Source organism: Myxocyprinus asiaticus, chromosome 18 (genome assembly GCF_019703515.2).
Source record: "Myxocyprinus asiaticus isolate MX2 ecotype Aquarium Trade chromosome 18, UBuf_Myxa_2, whole genome shotgun sequence".
Taxonomy (NCBI): Eukaryota; Metazoa; Chordata; class Actinopteri; order Cypriniformes; family Catostomidae; genus Myxocyprinus; species Myxocyprinus asiaticus.
The window spans coordinates 23,517,224-23,537,315 of record NC_059361.1 but is presented as its reverse complement, the minus strand read 5'-3'; the positions used below and the strand labels follow the sequence as shown (position 1 = coordinate 23,537,315).

Genomic DNA, 20,092 nt, shown 5'->3' with positions numbered 1-20,092 from the left:
CGTGACAAGATGTGCGGGCTGACTGTCTCAGAAGCGGAGGCAATTGAGATTTGTCCTTCGCCACCCGGTTCGAGGCGAGTCACTGCGCAACCATGAGGAATTAGAGCGCATTGGGTATTGGGCATGCCAAATTGAGGAGAAAAGGGGATTAAAAAAAAGGTAGGCATGCACATAAACTACGATGGAAATGCATTTATTGAATCAATTCCTAGATGCGCTTTAAAAACGACAACAGAGACACAGTGACTTCCCCAGTGGCTACAACTTACATTTCCATTTAAATTTTGTGCCAATTTGCCCAGAAGTGACACATTTTTTCTCTTGAAGACATGAGTTGAAAACGCTGCTTTATTCGCAGATTGTTTTACTTTGATGGATACATGACTAATGTCCATTTTATGAATTTTTTACTATGATGCTAAACTCAAGAGGCATATGAGAGACACACAGTGGCTGATGGAGGCATTACATACATTTGTGCATATGCTGTGTCTGTATTTGCTTGTTTGTTCACTCATACACTGTAATCTACAAAGTGAATACCACATAGTGTGTTATATGAGGAAAGAGTTAGTGACAAAGTGAACCTGGGCACAGCTTCAGACATTATTGCACACTTTGTTTGACATTACATATGTTATGTCAAAAATTAAGAAAAACTACTCAAAATCCTCTTAGACTGTTCAAAAAATCTGATTTTAATCAGGTTTCAAAACAGAAAAAAATAAATAATTATATATATATTCTTTTTTTTTTTTTTTTCTTTTTTTTTTGCAGATTAAATTCCAAAAATCTAAATGGATTTAAGACGGATCCGTGAAAAATTAATATTTTTGCCTGCCTGACACAGATAGTAGTACTCCGATATGAAAGTAGAGACAAGTTGTGTGTGAAATCACTTTGCCACCTGAGGGCCTTGAAAGGGCGACATTTACCAACACCCCACTGTCCCCACTCTCTTCTTTCATGCTTGGTTTCAAGGCACAGTAGGAGACCACAAAACTGAAGGAAGCTTTGGAATAGCATCACTGGAGACGTGGTGTGGCATAACACTGAATTAGTTTGCTTTTAAATTTGCACAGACACAAGAAACACAGCAAGACCCACTGTTTGTGTTATTGTCATTCTTGCCGACACCATGGAAATGTTTTGTATTACTCTGTCTGTGCACAGTATTGCAGCGTCCTGCTGTCACTACTTTATTGTGTTTTTGTCTGTAGATACGTGGAGCGAAAGAACTTTCTGGAGAGAGTGGACCAGCGGCAGTTTGAGCTGGAGAAGACTGTACGTCTAAGCAACATGAAACGATGACGAGATGAGAGAGAGAGCAGATCTGACACGGATCACGACACAGACATCATATACACACCCTTCATGCTGTGAGCTCAGTATTCATTGTCATACAGACTCTTCCTGCCCTGATTGCCTTTCTTTGCTGAGTTCCCTGGCCTGCTACAGTTTCCCCCAAAAAACTTTTTGTACCTTTTTGTTAAAAGACAGCTCACATACCTTCTCTTTTACTTGCTTTGCACGAGATCAAGACATAAGTTGACCTAAGTGAATATGGCTCTGTTCCTTTAACCATTATTGCATGTTCGTATAACTGAGGGCTTTCTTAATATGTATGAGCAGTTCAGAACTTTCCAGAGCTTTGCAACAGTTCAGTCTTCCTGATAATCCCATTTTTTTAATTCACTGAAGAGTCTCAACCACACCTAAACATCCACTAAGTGTGAAAGGGAATAGCTCACCAAAAGATAAAAATTCTGTTGTAATTTTCTCACCCTGAAGTCATTACTCACCAAGTCGTTGTTGAACACAAAAGGAGATATTCGGAAAAAGCTTAGCCTCAGTTTGTCTTAATTCACATCCTCATTCTGACATTTCAGCTGCTCAAACATGCTCACTTTAAATAAAAACAAAGCCAGTATTGCATTATATTGTGTACTTTCTACATGCAGGCATTCAGGGACATTGTTTAATTGTAGCATGGAAGGGTACTGTTTTACTGTTGTTGTTTTTTTTTTCTTTTTTCTTTTTTTTTTTTCCCATTTATACATACTACTGTCTTGAGAATTTATTTTGGTAAAAGTGGTTGGATGGTAATTACCCTTCTGTCATTTTAAACAATGTGTTTCACTGTTTGACAGGAATAAATCATGTCATTTGGTTTGGACAGTTTCTTTTTAAATGAGCCTTGTCTTGCTATTAATTACTTTGACCTACTAATTAATGGCTCTGCCTCCTCCCAAGGGGTTCGCGGTCCTATAACTCTTCCCTCTGCCAGCTTGTGCCCCTTGATGCCCTACCCTTTTAGCTCCACCACCCACCACTGACTAGCCTGTGTCTTCTGAAATATTGTCTTAAAGAAAATGATCATTAGGGTTTGTTCCCCAATTATCTACAAAACAGGATTTCAGATGCATATAATGCATGGGATATATTTTCTAAAAATGAAAGTCTTGTAGTGTTTCATATTTGAACTCTGAAGGCAATGTGAGTGGTTCTTGCCAGTGCCATCACTACGCTAGGTTGTTGTGGGTGGTTGCTAGGGCATTTCTGTTTTTGAGTGTTTTATAAGCACACTGCTATGCAGTTTATTTGGGGTTTTTGGTGGTTGCTTACTCGCCCAAGTCAAAATAGCCTACCCCCAAGTGTCCATGATATTCTGGTCCCTAAATATGGCTTGCATCCCCAATGTTTTTTTTTTTCACCTGGTATATTGTCCTCCGCAAGTCTGATTTCATAGAAAGTAATAGCACACCTTTCCTTAACAAGCCACACAAATTTAAGGTATCATTCATGTCCATTCTGTTGTGTTATGAAAACATACTGTAGTCTCATGAAAACTATTAATAATTCGTACAAGTTGGCAAAATCAGATCGACTTCATATCATATGGATCATATGAAAAGGTACAACTTTTAGACTAACCAATTAACAAAGAGAAGTTAAAAATCGTTATAACCTCTTTGTTGGTTTGTTTATTTTTCTCTATAGGAGTAGAAGCCGTATGTTTGTCAACTCATACAATTTTGTATCTCGTAATATTATGACTTGTCTTGAGACCGGGTTCAATATGAAATTTAATACTTGGGGTTAGGGATTTGAACAATCCCCTAACCCTAAGTCTGAATTATAGTAATGCTTGCCATATCAAGGACCACTAATGATAAACAAATATTGCTGCAACAGTACATATTTAGATTTCAATCTTTTTATTTATTTATTTATTTTATCCCCTTTTCTCCCAATTTGGAATGCCCAATTCCCACTACTTAGTAGGTCCTCGTGGTGGTGCAGTTACTCATCTCAATCCGCAGGAGACCTGGCTGGAGTCACTCAGCACACCCTGGATTCGAACTCGCGACTCAGGGGTGGTAGTCAGTGTCAGTACTCACTGAGCTACCCAGGCCCCTGACAAGTCCAAACTTTTTGATGTGTCAGTTCTTAATTGTTTTTTCCCTTGAGAATTAGTGTTGAGTGTTTTGATAGCAAGGGCGGTAGCTGAAACTTGTTCATCCTTTCGCTTGAAGATAATGGTCTTGTTTACATAATTCAACATTCCCTCTCCCTGTGTCTAGGCATGAGTTTGTTTACTGCCATTTCCTGCTGCCCGACAACCATTTTGAAGGATGCTTAGCATGTTCCTCACATCTCTCACATTTCTGTAATGGCTGACCCTCACAGCAGTCACCTGCCTCACTGCAGCATACATGACTTATTTCCCAAATAGAGTTGTATAGATGTGCTGTGCTCTGATGTTTTTCTGCATTGGTGCAGACATCAGGCTCTGCAGGTGGGGATTTGAATAGCACTGGCATAATTCCATTACTTAATCAATGTTCTCATGCTGTACTCTGTGGGCTTTCTAACTGCTGAAATAAATGGGCCTTGCACCACTAGACCAAACTGGCATTCTAGATGCCTACAAACAAATTCACCTTTCACCAAGGATGGACTGGAACTACAGTAATATCAGCCCACAGACCCATCACAACACACAGTGAATAATCCCCCACTATATAAATCACTTATGCATATAATATGCCTGCTGTATTATCTATTTGATATGGAACTTTTTTCATAGGTTTTCACTTAAATAACTTTTTACATCGTAAATATAGCATATCACACACACATAGAAAATTTAAACAGTGAAATTTCTTTAGGTTGTCGAAAGGTAAGAATCCATTAAATCAGAGTAACAAGACGCAGTTGATTGCGTTTTGCATTTTATGATTTTACAGACCTGATTAAAGCAATAATCCTCAGGATTGTACGTTACAATGGTTTTACCTAGGGTAAGGGATGTTCTTAATCTGGGTCACACTAGGCTTTGAGCATGCAGAATTATTTTGAACACTGCAACGGACAGGATATGATGTCACACTTCTGGTTTTAATCACTGATAAATTACAAGTAACAAATTATATTAAAAAGGTTAAAATATAGATACTTTCAACAACAACAACAAAAAAGCTGCTTTGAAATATGTATTCTTTGAATTGTGGGTTTATATTAATTTTACAATGGCTTCAAATGTGGCTCATCCAGCTCATCCTGTCTCTTAGCATCTTCATTTTCCAACGTATTCGGTAATGAAGAGCATTATCAAAACACTATTTTTGATGGAGGAAACGTTTACATTTAGTCATTTAGCAGACAGTTTTATCCAAAGCAACTTACAAAACGAGGAATATAGTAGTACAGAAGTTAGAGCAGAAGAAAGACCGAATGCCATTCTAGTGTGGATGAGAAGCATAAACGTAGCGAAATTAATGCGTTTTCAAACTAAATATATTAGTGTTCCGTTAGTTTTTGTTTGCGAACACGTTGATTTCTCTAAGCTTATGTCTCTTATTTATACTGGAATGATGTTTTCCTCCACCGAAAACACTCTCCAGTACCACACACTTTGGAAACTATGACGTTAGGAAACTGGATTACAAAAAAACACATTAGAGAATGTTGCCATAAGTGTGTGCATCCACCAGGATCTACGCCTTAAATGGGCCAATCTGATGATGGGGGAAATTTTTCTGTCTTTAAATGCAGAAAATAAATGTGATTTTAACAGCCAACCCAAAGCTGCCCGGCCCACTGGGAAAAGTCAAAGTGCTCCATATGGTCAGTCCATCCCTGCCTAGCATGTGATCATTACCACAGAAACAGTCCTAACACAGTGCAGAAACATCACCTTTAGAGACACTCCGTATCTGTGTATTTGTCACAATGCACATAATGTAAAGAACCATGCATATCACCCATTCCATGTGTATGTAGGAACTCTAGGGATTGTAGGACTATAGAGGGGTAGCCATGCTCATGTTTATTCATGCCCTCTCCCTTCAACTCAAAGTCAATGTTAAGTGTATGGTATTCAGGATTGAAGAGGAGCCTGTCGTCCTCATCTTTATTCAAATGCACCTGTCCTCTCCTGATTTTACTTTCTCTCGTGGGTCTGAGCTCTGCTGTTAGCTCCCTAAATAATTCCCTCATCCTTCTTTCTTTCTTTTCACCCACTTTCCATTTTTCTCCAGCTTTTATCTTGCATTACACTTCAACTTGTTGATGACATGACTCTGATTTTCCATCCCCTCTTTCTTTTGCAATTGTCTCTTTGCCATTATCATTAACTTTGACTTTTACTTCAAAGACTTTTTCCATTTTGTTCTTCTGTAATTTTTTACCCCTCTCTTTACTTTCACACTTTTTATATATCTTTCCTTCCTTGATTGGGCCTCTATCTTGAATAGTTTCACAAAAGTAACAAACACTAGTCGGTCTATTTGTGTTATTATTTAGACGGGGAACTTAATCTAAGAATGCACACTATCTTTAGATGTAGAAGTAATTATGGAATACGTCAGTCAAAAATAAAAGATTCTGTCAATAACTTTTGTCAGGCAAGATTTTCAAGGCAATATTTTCACTAAATAACATCTCTAATTTCAGGCTGTTCCTTCAGAAGACTTGAAATATTGTATACAAGTCATAAAGACTACTTTTACTACTATTGCTGTGGTCATTTTTGGACAGACCCTGGTCACCATCCACTTTCATTTTATGGAAGAAAACAAACAGCTCAGACATTCTGCTGAACATCTTCCACATTTTCCATGGAATAAAAAGTTATGCATGTTTGGATGAAACAATGTGAGGGTGAGTAACTGTTGACTTTTCCCTTTAAATGCAAAAAAAAAAAAAGTAAAAGTAGGCAAAAATCAATTGGTACTGCTGTCAGAATCCACTGATAGAAGTGTAGACCCTTAGCAGTGTTGTATTTAAAAATACCTTTATAGAGCTACAGGGCCTTTAGGTGTCCACTCAGAATTCCTGTAGTATATATAGCCCCAACTTCACCTTCAGGCATGTGTATCTGTCTGTCACCAAGTGTATGACTTCAAACGGGCAGAAACATTAAAAATAGACAGCGCTGTTGAGTGGTCAATTATAAACAATCACTGTGATGAGGAACTAAAATAACAGCTGGCAAAAATTTTCCAAATGCCTCTTACCTTCAGGTCGCCAGAGTTAAGAGACACTTTTGAGCTCTGCTGGTCATTTACTACTCCCTGTGTTCCATCCATCCATCTTCTATAGCCACTTGTCCTATTGTAGGGTCGTAGGTAGTGCTGGAGCCTATCCCAGCTGTCTTGAGCCGAAGGCAGGGAAACACCCTGGACAGGTGGCCAGTCCATCACAGGGCAACATACACAGACATACACACACTCACTCCCACCTACGGGCAATTTTAGGGTCTCCAATTAACTTAAACTGCATGTCTTTTGGACTGTGGGGGAAACCGGAGCATCCGGAGGAAACCCATATGAACATGGGAAGAACATGCAAACTCCACACAGAAAGGCCCAGTTGAGCAGGGACTTGAACACGGGACCTTCTTGCTGTGCTACCCACTAACCACCGTGCCGCCACTCCCTGTGTTGGCTACTCTAATTTTTTCAGTGCAGTTTGTACATCATGGCTTGATTTCTATGATTTTGAGGTCTTTATATGACAAATTTAGAAGAGGACTTGTTGCCATTTGAGCAGTCTTGTTTTTTCAAATGCATTGCTCATGGCTAAAAGTGTAAAGGCATGAGGTTCACGTGACACCATGCAAGAAGCAGACGTGTGAGCGACGAGCTCTGCACACTTTTGCTAAATTTTTAATTATTTTCATGTTATAATCTGGTGAAATTTTATACACCCAGTTACACATTTGCTCTTTGAGGCAAAACATGGCAAAGAAGTCAAAATCCTCAGGCTCTGGAGACATTAAAAGACACGTACGTGTTCAGGATGAAAGCCCCGACAGGCCTACAGACCGGGGACTCAATTTGGATGGCGCAGCGGGAGAGGTGATCCAGCGTCAGTTGTCCAACATGTCGGTGATGTTGACGAAGGTTCTTGCTGGCTTGGAGGATCTCGCTGTAATACGTCGATCGATTACGGTGATGGAAGTAAAATTCTCTGAGTTAGTTACAAGAGTGACTGATGTTGAGAGACGAATCAATTGTCTGGAGTCTTCGGAAAGGGAATTAACCGCTAATCCACCCGCCACCAAAGTTGATTTGGAACATCTTGAAAAGCTTGAAGATCTTGAGAATAGAAGCTGCAGGAATAACATTCAAATTGTTGGAATTCCTGAGCATGAGGAGGGCAGAGATATGGTGAAATTCCTAGACGAGCTTTTCCCCGAGTCTGCTCGACATAACAGGCCATAAACTGGAAATCGAGTGAGCTCGCAGAATCCCAGCTCACAGATTTGCTGAGGGAGATAGGCCCCGATCAATTCTGGCCAGATTTCTGAGATCATCCGATAAAGATCTTGTGTTGCTCCAGGCGAGGAGCAAAGGGAAGCTTTCTTGGAAGAACCATAATATTTTCTTGTTCCCGGACTTTGCAAGTTCGACGAGAGAAACGTGATCAGTTCAAGGAATGTAAGAAACTCTTACATCAGCGAAAGATCACTTTTGCTCTAATGTTTCCGGCCAAACTGAGAATAGAAACGAAGGACGGTCGCAAAGTATTTACATGTCCCAATCAGGCAATGTCTTTTATTGAATCAATGGGTGAGTAAACCATTGGGTGTTTCTCATGTGAGTGGGTCGACTCGCTGTATTTACTCTGGCTTTTGAGGAAGCTGGGCATCATTTTGGTTTCTTTTTGCGTTCGATCCGCCGAGTGGCTGGAGTTTGTTTTGTGAATAACACTTTTCCTTAAAGAAACTTTTGCATTGACGAAAGATTACATTTGCATTGAGGTTCCCGGCCAGTTTGAGAGTGGACATTACAGATGACCTCAAAATATCTACATGCTCACACAAAGGATGTCTTTTTATAAAGTTGACGGATTGTGTAAGTCATGGTATATACTTTTATGCGGCCTCCGAGTGAATTGACTCGACCATCCGGGGAACGGGATGCCGGTTTTGTTTCTTTTTGTATTTGTTCCGCCTAGCGGCTGGAGCTTGTTCTATTGAATAACACTCCTTTGGAACAGCTGTGGATTAATCTGTTCGTTCTTCATGCTTATTCCTCCTGCTGGCTGGAGTTTGTTTTATTGAGTATTTTTACGGGACATTGGAATGATCACGTCATCCGCTGAACTCATAACAGCTGGCTCACTGAACATTCGTTTGTCTGTCCGAGGAATCGGAACAGTTTTATATCAGCTGGAATTTGTTTTGTGGAAGATCACACCTTTGAGACGGTTCTGTGAATGAATCTACATGTTCTTTGTGTTCATTCTTCCTATTGGCTGGGGTTTATTTTACAAAGCATTTTCTGTTATGTAATTTTGCCTCACAAATTTGTGAGGCAAAATTGAGCAATCCGATGGCAAAGTTGTCGTGGGGGCTCGTGGGCGTTCATGGACCTTTTGAGTTTAGAGGGATTGTCGCTGGTTGGCGGTTTCGTGCATGGGGTTAATGCACACGTTTTTCTTTTTTCTGTTTGTTTGGTCCAGGGGGAAGTTCGGGGTTTGATTGTTTCACTAATGGGGAATGTGGTCTGTATAATTTTGTTAGTGAAATCTGCAGGTGGTGAAATATTTAACTCGGTCATTGATATTAATAATGCTTTTAAAGAATTCTACTTTGATCTCTATAGTTCCACATCTTCGTCTACTGATGAAGATATTAGGAACTTTGTGGAACCATTAGATCTTCCTAAACTGACTACTGAGCAAAAAAATACTCTTGATTCTGGGATAACCTTGGAGGAGCTTGATGAGGTAATTAAGGCCTTGCCTACAGGCAAGGTTCCAGGGCCTAACGGCCCTGAAGTTTTCAAATCTTATGCTACAGAAATGGCTCCACTTTTGTTAGAAGTTTATACTGAATCATTAAAGAATGGAAAGCTTCCTCCAACCATGATGCAAGCCCAGATCAGTCTGATTCTTAAAAAGGACAAAGATCCAAGCGAGTGTAAAAGTTACCGCCCAATTTCCCTGATCCAGTTAGATGTAAAAATGTTGTCAAAAATTCTGGCTAATCGATTAAATAAAAGTTATGACATCACTTATAGATCAGGTGGGGTTTATTCGAGGCCATAGCTCTTCTGATAATATTAAGTGTCTCATCAATATCATGTGGTCAGTAGCGAATGATCAATCTCCGGTCACTGCCATCTCACTTGATGCCAAAAAGGCGTTTGATATGGTAGAATGGGATTATCTTTTTAAGATTTTGGAAATGTATGGGTTCGGGAGTACATTTATTGGTTGGATTAAGTTACTTTATAGACACCCTGTAGCAGCGGTACAAACAAACGGGTTAATTTCAGATTATTTTACTCTGGATGGGGCACCCGGCAGGGTTGCCCTCTTTCCCCATTATTGTTCTCTCTTGCCCTGGAACCATTAGCAGCCGCGATAAGAAAGGAGGATAATTTTCCAGGGGTGATTGCGGGAGGTGTGGCGCATAAGCTTCTGCTTTACGCAGATGACATTTTATTATTTGTCTCTGACCCTACTAGATCTATGCCTTGCCTCCAGATTTAACTCCTTTTCCAAGTTCTCAGGATACAAAGTCAATTGGTCTAAATCCGAAGCTTTGGATTTGACAGCATACTGTCCAGTAACGGCCTTCCAGCCGGGTGCCTTCCAGTGGCCCAAACAGGGAATTAAGTATTTGAGAATTTTATTCCCAGCAAATTTGTCTGATTTAGTCAGTTAATTTTGACAAGTGGGCTTCATTACACTTATCGATGATTGGGAAGGTTAATGTTATTAAAATGAATTGTATTCCAAAATTCAACTACCTGCTACAGTCTCTCCCTGTAGATGTCCCCCTCTCTTATTTCAAGCAATTTGATAGCATAGCGAAGTCCTTCATTTGGAATGGGAAGCGTCCCAGGTTAAATTTCAATAAGTTACATATGCCGATTGACAAAGGTGGGTTAGGCCTACCCAAGATTTTGTTTTATTATTATGCATTCGGTCTTAGACATTTGCCTCATTGGTCACTTCCACCTGAGAGAGCCCCTCCCTGGTTTTGTATTGAAAAGGAAGTTCTTGCCCCTATCTCGCCACTGCAAAGCCTTTCGATTAAACTAGCCGGAGAGGTTAAGTCGCACCCCGTTATCTCGCATTTGCACTCGGTATGGACAAAAGTGTCCAGAGTGTTTAATTCAGACATTTATTTATATGTTGCCTTGAGCATATGGCTGAACCCCAAATTATGTATTAATAAGTCCCCTTTTTGCTGGTCAGAGTGGATCGTAAGGGGGGTTATTACATTCGGTGACCTATATGAGAGTGGAGTATTGAGACCTTTTGAAAATTTGGTTCAATATTTTGGCATTCCCAGATCTCAGTTTTATAAGTATTTACAGCTGCGCCACCTACTCTGCACTGTTTTTGGGAGTGGCACGCACCCCCCACCCAGTGCGGCAGATACTCTGGGAGTGGTGATTGCTGCTTTTGGGAAGGGTCATGAGGCATCAGTGTATTACTCCATGCTAATTCAGAGTCTGGGGGACGGAACTTTGAATTCTCTCAAAAAATTATGGGAGAAAGATCTAAACTTGACATTGAAGGAGGGGGTGTAGTCTAGGATCCTAAAAAATGTCAAGTCTGCATCAGAGATGCAAGGGTTCGCCTTATGCAATTTAAGATTTTACATCGATTTTACTGGACCCCCTCCAGATTGTATAGGCTTGGTCTTAAAGACACACCTACCTGCTGGTGATGTCAGTCAGAGGTTGGAGACATAACTCATGTCTTTTGGGGGTGTGTTGAGATCTAGGAGTTCTGGTTGAAAGTTCAGAGTTTATATGTGATGTATTGGGCACTCAGCTTTCACTTTGCCCCAGACTCTGTATTTTGGGCGATGGGGTGGTCATCGACGTTGAGAATCGGCATATAAAGAGTTGGGTCCTAACGAGCATCATGATCACCAGACAGGTTATTTTAAGGGGTTTGAGGTCGGTTGGAGCGCCCTCATGTCATGAGTGGTGCTCGGAGATGGGGAGGGTGGCGGCCTTTGAGGAAGGGATGTATAGAAGGCTGGGAAATCTTGGGTTATTTGATAGGAAATGGGGCAGATATTTGGCCTTTTTGGAAGGCTTTCGGGGAGGGGTATTGGAGAGGGATCTCTAGTTTTAAAGACGTGTGTGCAATTTGATTTGTTTTTTGAAAATATGCTTTTTATTTATTTTTTGTGCGTTTTTTTTTATTTTTATTATTATATATATATATATTTATGACCACTGGGGTGTGTTTGTGTCAGGTGGGGGTGTTCGGGGGCAAGGGTTTAATTGTACATAATTTGATTCCGCATTTTCTGTGGTGTTTATTTAATTTGCTGAATGGAATCAATAAAAAATTTTAATAAAAAAAATAATTTTTTTAAAAAGTGTAAAGGCATAGCTGTCTGGGAGAGCATTGGGATGGTACTGCTTGTAAAGGAATTGTGCCTCGCAACACATACTTCTATCTGTTGTCTGCCTTATAACGCACTGTTCCTCCTTAAAAGGACCCCTTTGAAGATAAGATGCTGAAATTGTGGTTTATTACTGTTGTTTGTTTAACTACAATGTCAATGATTGTTCCCTTTTGAATCTCGTTTTTTGTTGAAGGCGTGCGTTTAATCTTTAAGGAACCCATCCCTAGACCTTCATCTTGTGTTTACTGATTTGAAAGACCAAATATTTTGTAAGTATCAGCATTTTTTGGACAATATGCATTATTAATAGTGTGGCTTCCAAACTTGAAAACTAGAACGTCTTCAGCCAGCGAAAACAGTTTCATCACGTTAATGGTGTATTGCTGCTTTATATTTCTTCAATAGGCTATATCTTTTTGTTGTTGAGGAGATATCTGTAGAGAATTTTTGTTTCTGCAGAAATTTAGTTTTTTTTTTTTTTTTCAATCAGCAAATGCCTTAGTAGGTCACAAAACTATATCAGTACATTGGTTTAAAAGTGAATTAGTGATAATTAGGTATTTGTCAGCCAATCAAAGAACACTAGAAAACAAAACCTGTTAGTTGGCTCAACAACCATAACATATGAAAATAAATAGCTTCTCAGAAACTTACATATTTATAACATTTTTAGCTTTACTTAATTTGCATTAATGTGTACAACACAAAAAATATAAATTATAAGGTGAACTTAGAGTGATACATAAATTAAAATTTGTGAGTTCCTTGAACTTTGTCTTAAAAATCTATAAAATTAAGATTTTAAGTACTACTAACTCAAATGATCAAGTACAGAATTAAGGTTGTGGGGAATACCCATAAGCCCTTGTGCTTGAATAATTTAAGCATGTTTGTTTGTACAAAATAAACTTATTGGGGTATTTAATTAGTTGTTATTAAGAATTCATAGAGAGTTTAGCTCTTTTTAGTATTATCGATGTTGTTTTACTGTAATTAGTTGTTTTGTGTAAAGTCACCATTAGGGTGATTAGTGTTCCCTTTGGTCAAGTTGGGTCCTATTATTTTTCCTTGGGCGTGTAAATGTGCATAGTTGAAGTGCAGCTTTGTCTGCACTTCTTTGGGAATTGAATTTAATGACTGATCTCACTCATTATTTTCTTTTGAGCCAATTAAATTAAATAGAAACAAAAATGTTTATTTGAAACAATGTGCTATTATTTGTTCAATCTTATTCATGTTACATACCTTTTTAAGTAAATAAAGCTGAATGAACTGATACATTTGTGTATATCTAACAATGGTTTTCTAGTTATGTTGACATAAAAAGACCATAAGCTGGATTTACCTTAAAAGCCTGATGCAAATATGTTACATACTGTATAAACTGATGAGCTAAAACATTATGACCACCTGCCTAATATGCTGTTGGTCCTTCGCGTGCCACCAAAACAGCACCGACCCACCGAGGCATGAACTCTACAAGATCCCTGAAGGTGTACTGTAGTATCTGGCACCAAGACATTAGCAGTAGATCCTTCAAGTCTTGTAAGTTGTGAGGTGGAGCCATCATGGATTGGACTTGTTGGTCCAGCACATCCCACAGATGCTCAATCAGATTGAGATCTAGGGAATTTGGAGGCCAGGGCAACACTTTGAACTCTCATCATGTTCCTCAAACCATTCTCGAACAATGTGTGCAGTGTGGTAGGGCGCATTATCCTGCTGAAAGAGGCCACTGCCATCGGGGAGTACCATTGCCATGAAGGGGTGTACCTGGTCTCTAGTGATGTTTAGGTAGGTGGCATGTGTCAAACTGATGTCCACATGAATGGCCAGACCCAGGGTTTCCCAGCAGAACATTGCTCAGAACATCACACTCCCTCCACCGGCTTGTCATCTTCCCAGTGCATCCTGCTGCCTTCACTTCCCAAGGTAAATAGCGCACACTTACACAGCCATCCACGTGATGTAAAAGAAAATGGGACTCATTGGACCAGGTGACCTTCTTCCACTGCTCCAAGGTCCAGTTCTGACATTCGCGTGCCCATTGTAGGCACTTTCAGCAGTGGACAGGGGTCATCATGGGCACTCTGACCTGTCTGTGGCTACGCAGCCCCATACACAGCAAGGTGCGATGCACTGTGTTGTGACACATTCCTCCCGTAATCATCATTAAAATTTTCTGTGACTTGTGCCACAGTAGACCACAGTAGACCTTCTGCCGGTCAGACGGGATAGGTTATAGCATAGCGTTTCAAAGTACTGAAGAGAAAAAGAAAGTTGACCAACATCCTTGCTTTCAATGGAAATTCATTCTTTCTTTCTATGTCTCTCTCTCACTCTCTCTCTTTCAGATAACAGTGTGGCTCATACCAAGTTACCAGTTTTATTTGAGCAACAATAACTGTAGAAACAGTGGTGTTTTGCTAGAAACTGCAGTTACCGTGGTAATTTTTTTGTGTACTTACACTTGGAATATCATGTAAGGTTGAAGTTTTATTATTGCTCAACTGCTCAATTGCTCAAAGAGAAGGAATGAAAATAAATTTATCATATGACTCTTAGCGTGACACAGGCAACAAAACATTAATAGAAAATAGGACAGTAGCACGAAACAGGCATCAACATACACATTATACAGTGCACAGGTTATGTGTAATGGTCGTCACGCTTTTTATTTACAGTTTTCATGTTACTGTGTATTTGCTTAAGTTAGAACTGAGTAATACTGATGAGCTACGTGCACTTAGTCTCATAATCTCGCGACGCACTATAGACAACATGGAATAAAAAGACTCCAGAGAATCATAATAACAGAATTTGATGTTTTCTGCTGAATTACGTTAGAGAAAAAGAAACTGATCTGTAACATAACTGCATTTGTATATTCTTATTAATATAGTATTATGGTAACATGTACTGTATGTAACAAGGACAATGTAAAAAAAAAAAAAAAAAAATACAAAAATGTTTCCATTATAATATACTCTATAGGCTATGCCCTGTCTTCCAGTGAGAGCAAACACGAGACTGTCCCTTTAAACAGAACTTGATGATTCCATTAGAGAGAGAGAGAGAGCAGCGTGCTGACTGTGCTGTATAGCTGTGCTATGAAGTGCCATTGTACACCACCGCATTACAGACGAACTGAAGACAGGTCATTCTGTATTACAAGGAAAACGCGTGAAGAGGAGAAGCGGTGTGACCTAAACAGCCATTTTATCAAACCTAACAGGATATCTGTAGGAGAGGCTATTTAAAATCTCTGTGCAGCGCTGCCTGCCTGCATGAGGTGGACAGGCTTCTGATAGGTGCTCAGACATATCCGAAACATTCATATCAAACTTCTCACGCGAGCAACGGAGCGAGACGCGGATCTCGCGACGCACTATAGACAACATGGAATAAAAAGACTCCAGAGAATCTTAATAACAGAATTTGATGTTTTCTGCTGAATTACGTTAGAGAAAAAGAAACTGATCTGTGACATAACTGCATCTTGCTCAGTAGTGGATTGAAAGAAAGCGATCGAGATGTCTGTACCGGTAAGTTATTACATTATAACCACTGATTTGATACGCTACATCTTGAGGTGGGAAAAGTTACTGAACTGCTTGACATAAACTTAAATGCGTTGTATTAAACGGATATATGTTCGTACTGTAGCAAGGATAACCAGGTGCAGTTGGCCTTATTAAGTGTTATGTGATGCAATTGAAAATTAATTATGCTTCTCAAGTCTCAATGTTTGTGTTGAACCAATGTGACGTGACATTGGTTCCTTCATTACTGCATTTTGACCAGTTTGGTCTTTGGTATATTGGTGTTGTTGTTATTTAGTATAAGCAGCTGTTCAGGACGGTACGGTAATATTTTTTATTTTTAGACAATTTTTCGTTTTTATAGATAGGTTAATGGAGAAAGAGAGAGAGAGAGAGAGAGAGAGCAGGAATGACTGGGGAGAAGGGGGGAATCAGGATCGGGAAATGTCCTCGAACCGGGGTCGCCCAGGCACTGCACCCACAGCTAGCGCTCTGATTTTTCAAAATTCCAACTCGAACAATACATGAGCTGTGTCATCTAGTGAGATCATGCCTAACTAGACAGCATTTGTGCACATCGCTGGCACGTGCAGCATTTTTGAGTATCATTGGCGCGTTCCGATGATGCCCAAAATGCTGCACACACCAGTAGTGCCAAAAATAATGTCTAGGTAGGCAGCTCAGTGGGTTTTGAAACAGCCATGAACTCAAGTCTAAGATGCGAATTTTTCAATGTCAACTTCCAGAAATAAGCACATAAATACTCTTCAGTTTAGTAAATGCAGACGTTCCTTATGTCAGGTTTCTCTATTACATATCCTTACTTATGTAGGAGTAGTCACTAAAAGAGGAAGAAGTAAAATTAGAATAGATTTAAAGACATTATTTGTAGGTAGTGGTGCACCGACCAGGAAATTTGAGGCCCATACCGATCTCCGATTTTTTTTAAACACTAAGATCATCTGATACCGATTTTTTCTTAAAGTGCCCTTTGCCACACTTTTGCAGTTTACATGCTGCAGTTATATGTTTATGCCCCACACAGTAAAATTACGGTAACACTTTTACCATTTGTTAACATTATTTAACAACATTACTGTAGTTAACATGAACTAATGAAAATAATGTTAGTTACAACATATACTAATACATTTTAAAATCAAAAGTTGTATTGGTTAACATTAATGCAATTTGAACTAATATTGAACAATTGTATTTTTATTAACTAACATTATGATTAATAAATGCTGTAAAAATATATTGTTCATTGTTTGTTCATGATCCCTAATGCATTAACTTATCTTAAAGAAATGAAACCTTTTTATTAAGTGTTACTAAAATTACATTAATTGTGAATTTCTAACATTTATTTGTATTGAAAACAGTTATTAATAGTTCTATTGTCAATAACAAAAGGTCATTGTGACATACTGGCAACCAAAAACCATGAGAGCATCACACACAGCAGAGATACTTTCAAAAATAAGAAATATATCCATTACAAGCTCATTTATATCTATGATTTGTTTTTACTGTCTTTGGCATCTTGTTGTAACACAAATCACTAATTATTAAGCAAATGCGTGAAGACGAGGTGCTGTTATAGAAGGTTAAACAGTTATATCCGTTATTACTGGTATTGTGACCAACATTAATCTGATTTAAATTGGGATCCTCACAGAATAGCGCTGAGATGAGTGACTGATGATGAGATATTGAGAGAACTGGCAGAGCCACATGTTTGATTGACACCGAGAGTGCTCATGTTAAAGAGAGTAAAGCTAAAAGCGCTCATGATCGCTCAAAGACTTTCTAACGCTCCACATAATGTCTGATTGTCACGACTCGTTTCATCACATGTACTTAGATTTGTATTTGCATGTTTATTTGTTGTTTTATTCGTTTTTATACCCGTTAGCAGCCTCTTTATCCTTTACCTGCTCACTGTGCAACAAGTCAGAATAACTACCGTAATGACTCTAGAACATGGGCAACTTAATATTCATAATAGGGATGTGCACGAGTAGTCAAATACTCGAGTATTCGTTTTGCAATAAGTATTTGAAAAGTAAAAATACTATTTGAATTTGGCAAAGTTTTGCTTTGCTGGCCATATGTTCAGTGAGATGCATGTTAAATCCTGAACATACAAACTAAAACTCAGTTATAACAGAATGCACTAGGTGGCGCTGTTGAGTGTGGACACAAGTTGATCACATTTAATGAGCAAACCGTTCTGTCAGTACATTTTAGATGGACACCAAAAAGCGGGTTATTGCCAAGAAGTCCTTGGTTTCACCAGACACGTACTTGGAGAGTTAAAAAAAAATCTATCACATATCCACTATCGTGTGCATATACAGTTATAACAGATGCTATACCCCCCTAAATGTAGCCCTAGAACTGAAACAAATGCAAGTATGATGAATAAAAATAGACCATGACGGAAATTTTACAACTCTGTCCGTCAGAGTGATAAAGATTATTTTCTAGCGCAACCCGTAGGTCAAATTATTTGATGACCAGAGAACAGCATAGTCTTTCTGTAGAATCCTTCCCAGTGATGTGGTCGTGAATATTATGGAAAAAAACACAGTTTTAACACAACCATTTTTTAAAAATGTTTAAAAGCTTTATGAACACTCGGTTTTCATTGATTGTGTGAGTTGTAACACCTTCTCCTGATTGGTCAACTTCAGGTAGATCACCAAATCAGCTCTTTCAACCGCACACATCTCACAAATTCAAGGCGAATTTTTTTGAATTTTTTTTAAAATAATCAGGAGGTTGTGAGCTGCTCGTAAGCTGCTCTGCTCCGCTCGTAATTCCTCTCACACAATGCGAGCCACGACTACACAAGCGCCAATGATTTTCACGCGATCTCTCCCAACTGGAAAAAAAAACTGTTGGGAGCTTGCACAACAGCCAAAAATTGCCTTTAAGACGAATATCGGCCGATTTCGAACGGTGGCCAATCGATCGGTGCACCACTATTTTTATGTTTAGCTGTCTGCAGTGTATTTGGAGAAACTGCAATAGCTTTTTGGCAACTTATCAAATAGCTTTGATTTTCAACAGAATATGGTTTAAAGCTGCACTATGTAACTTTGTGCTCTCTAGCGACATCTGTGGTTGAAACTTAAAATTGCAAGCAATTTGCGGAAGAACACTACGTAAATCGAGTTTCGGCACTGCCCTTCTGGCGGATGAATTTCATGATTTGAGCTTTGCTTGTGGGTGAAATGTAGTTGAGTAATTCTGTTAATTGGTTACATCATTGCAATTAATAACTAATTAACAGAATTACTAAACTACATTTCATGTTTACATTGGAATTCTGGAACTTTTTTTACTTCAAAATGCTTTGGGAAATCAAACTAAAATTAACTTAATTTAAATAAGACCATATTTTTATAGGGCTAGTATACCTACAGTATGAGTGGGTCACTTTACTGAGCTGGGACTGTGCTTCCAGTAAAAAATGTTGTGTCCTTTCGAAATATTGTTTTCCTTTCATCAGGCTCTTAATAATTTATAGTAAGTCATATCTTGAAATATCTAAATGTAAACAGGGCCAGTTTGTTAGAACAGGAGGAAACGTTTTCTATAATTTGCCCAAAATTCATGGAGGTCCTGATTTTAAACCCCTTTAATCTACAATTTGTACTTGCCCTTATGAATGTTTAGCCTGTCATAGTTCTTCCATTGTTTAATTAGCATTGGTAGCCTAATAATAAGGCCATAACCACAATGGATGGCTCCTCATCATGACTTTAGTTAGGTCAATGTAGCTAGTCTTTCTAAAAAAATAAGCTAGTATTTGTTATGGAAAAAAATTAATAACCTAAACACATGCACATAAAGTACTTAAAATAAAATAAGTTAAACTGATTCTTTCTAATAGATTTAATATGAAACTATAACTTTTCTGTCACTGTTCTACAGAATAAACACGATACATTTTATAAGGGTGATGATTTTAAAAAGCCTTATTTATGTTGATGCATAGTGTTGTCTCCTCTTTACCTTATCAGTGATGTATATAATGTTGGGCTGTCTATCAGTTTGAGATGTTTTGCTTCTTCCCCATAGATTTAAATTAGATGATTCTCTGTAGAATTCATATTACATGCATTAGGTTTGTGGTGTCCACGCGCCAAGATATCGAATGCGTGTTGAGTCGTGCACTCTGTCCTACCCCAGATTTCTGGTTATTCTGTCTCTGGGTCACACTGATGTGCGTTGCGGTGGTAAATTTGCTTCGACTGTCCCAAAATTCAAGTTTTGTGCTGATGGAAAAATCCAAACTGAAGATTTTTTTGCTATGATTTATTTTATATTGAATTACGTTTTCTTGTTATTTGGCGTGAGATTTACTTGGGTAGAGTGCGAGCGTGAGACAGAACCTGGAAGCGTGTCTTACTCCAAATGCGTGAGAGTTGGCAACCCTGATGTTTGTATTGTACTACACTTATCAATATAAGAGGTGATACTCGTGATATGGCTGATACGAGTTCAATGGAAGACTTTACTATTGTTATATTATATTGTACAGCCTCAGTTGATAATGCAATTGAACCGTAATACTAAAATAGTATGTCTATGAATGTACACAATAACATAGTAAATTAAAAACATAAAACGAGGATTCAGTAAT

The 20,092-nt window shown here is 38.7% G+C and overlaps 2 protein-coding genes across 2 annotated transcripts in view; both read left to right on the top strand.

Annotated features, from left to right (window-relative positions):
• LOC127455967 (craniofacial development protein 1-like) overlaps positions 1 to 2,171 on the top strand; it is a 50,464-nt gene extending 48,293 nt beyond the window's left edge. Inside the window, exon 7 of the mRNA XM_051724196.1 lies at positions 1,221 to 2,171. Coding sequence (XP_051580156.1) covers positions 1,221 to 1,311 — 91 coding nt within the window. The 3' untranslated portion in view covers positions 1,312 to 2,171. The remainder of the gene's footprint in view (positions 1 to 1,220) is intronic.
• A 12,825-nt stretch (positions 2,172 to 14,996) lies between these two features.
• LOC127455954 (breast cancer anti-estrogen resistance protein 1-like) overlaps positions 14,997 to 20,092 on the top strand; it is a 160,694-nt gene continuing 155,598 nt past the window's right edge. The window contains exon 1 of the mRNA XM_051724166.1: positions 14,997 to 15,438. Within this exon, the coding sequence (XP_051580126.1) occupies positions 15,427 to 15,438 (12 nt within the window). The 5' untranslated portion in view covers positions 14,997 to 15,426. The remainder of the gene's footprint in view (positions 15,439 to 20,092) is intronic.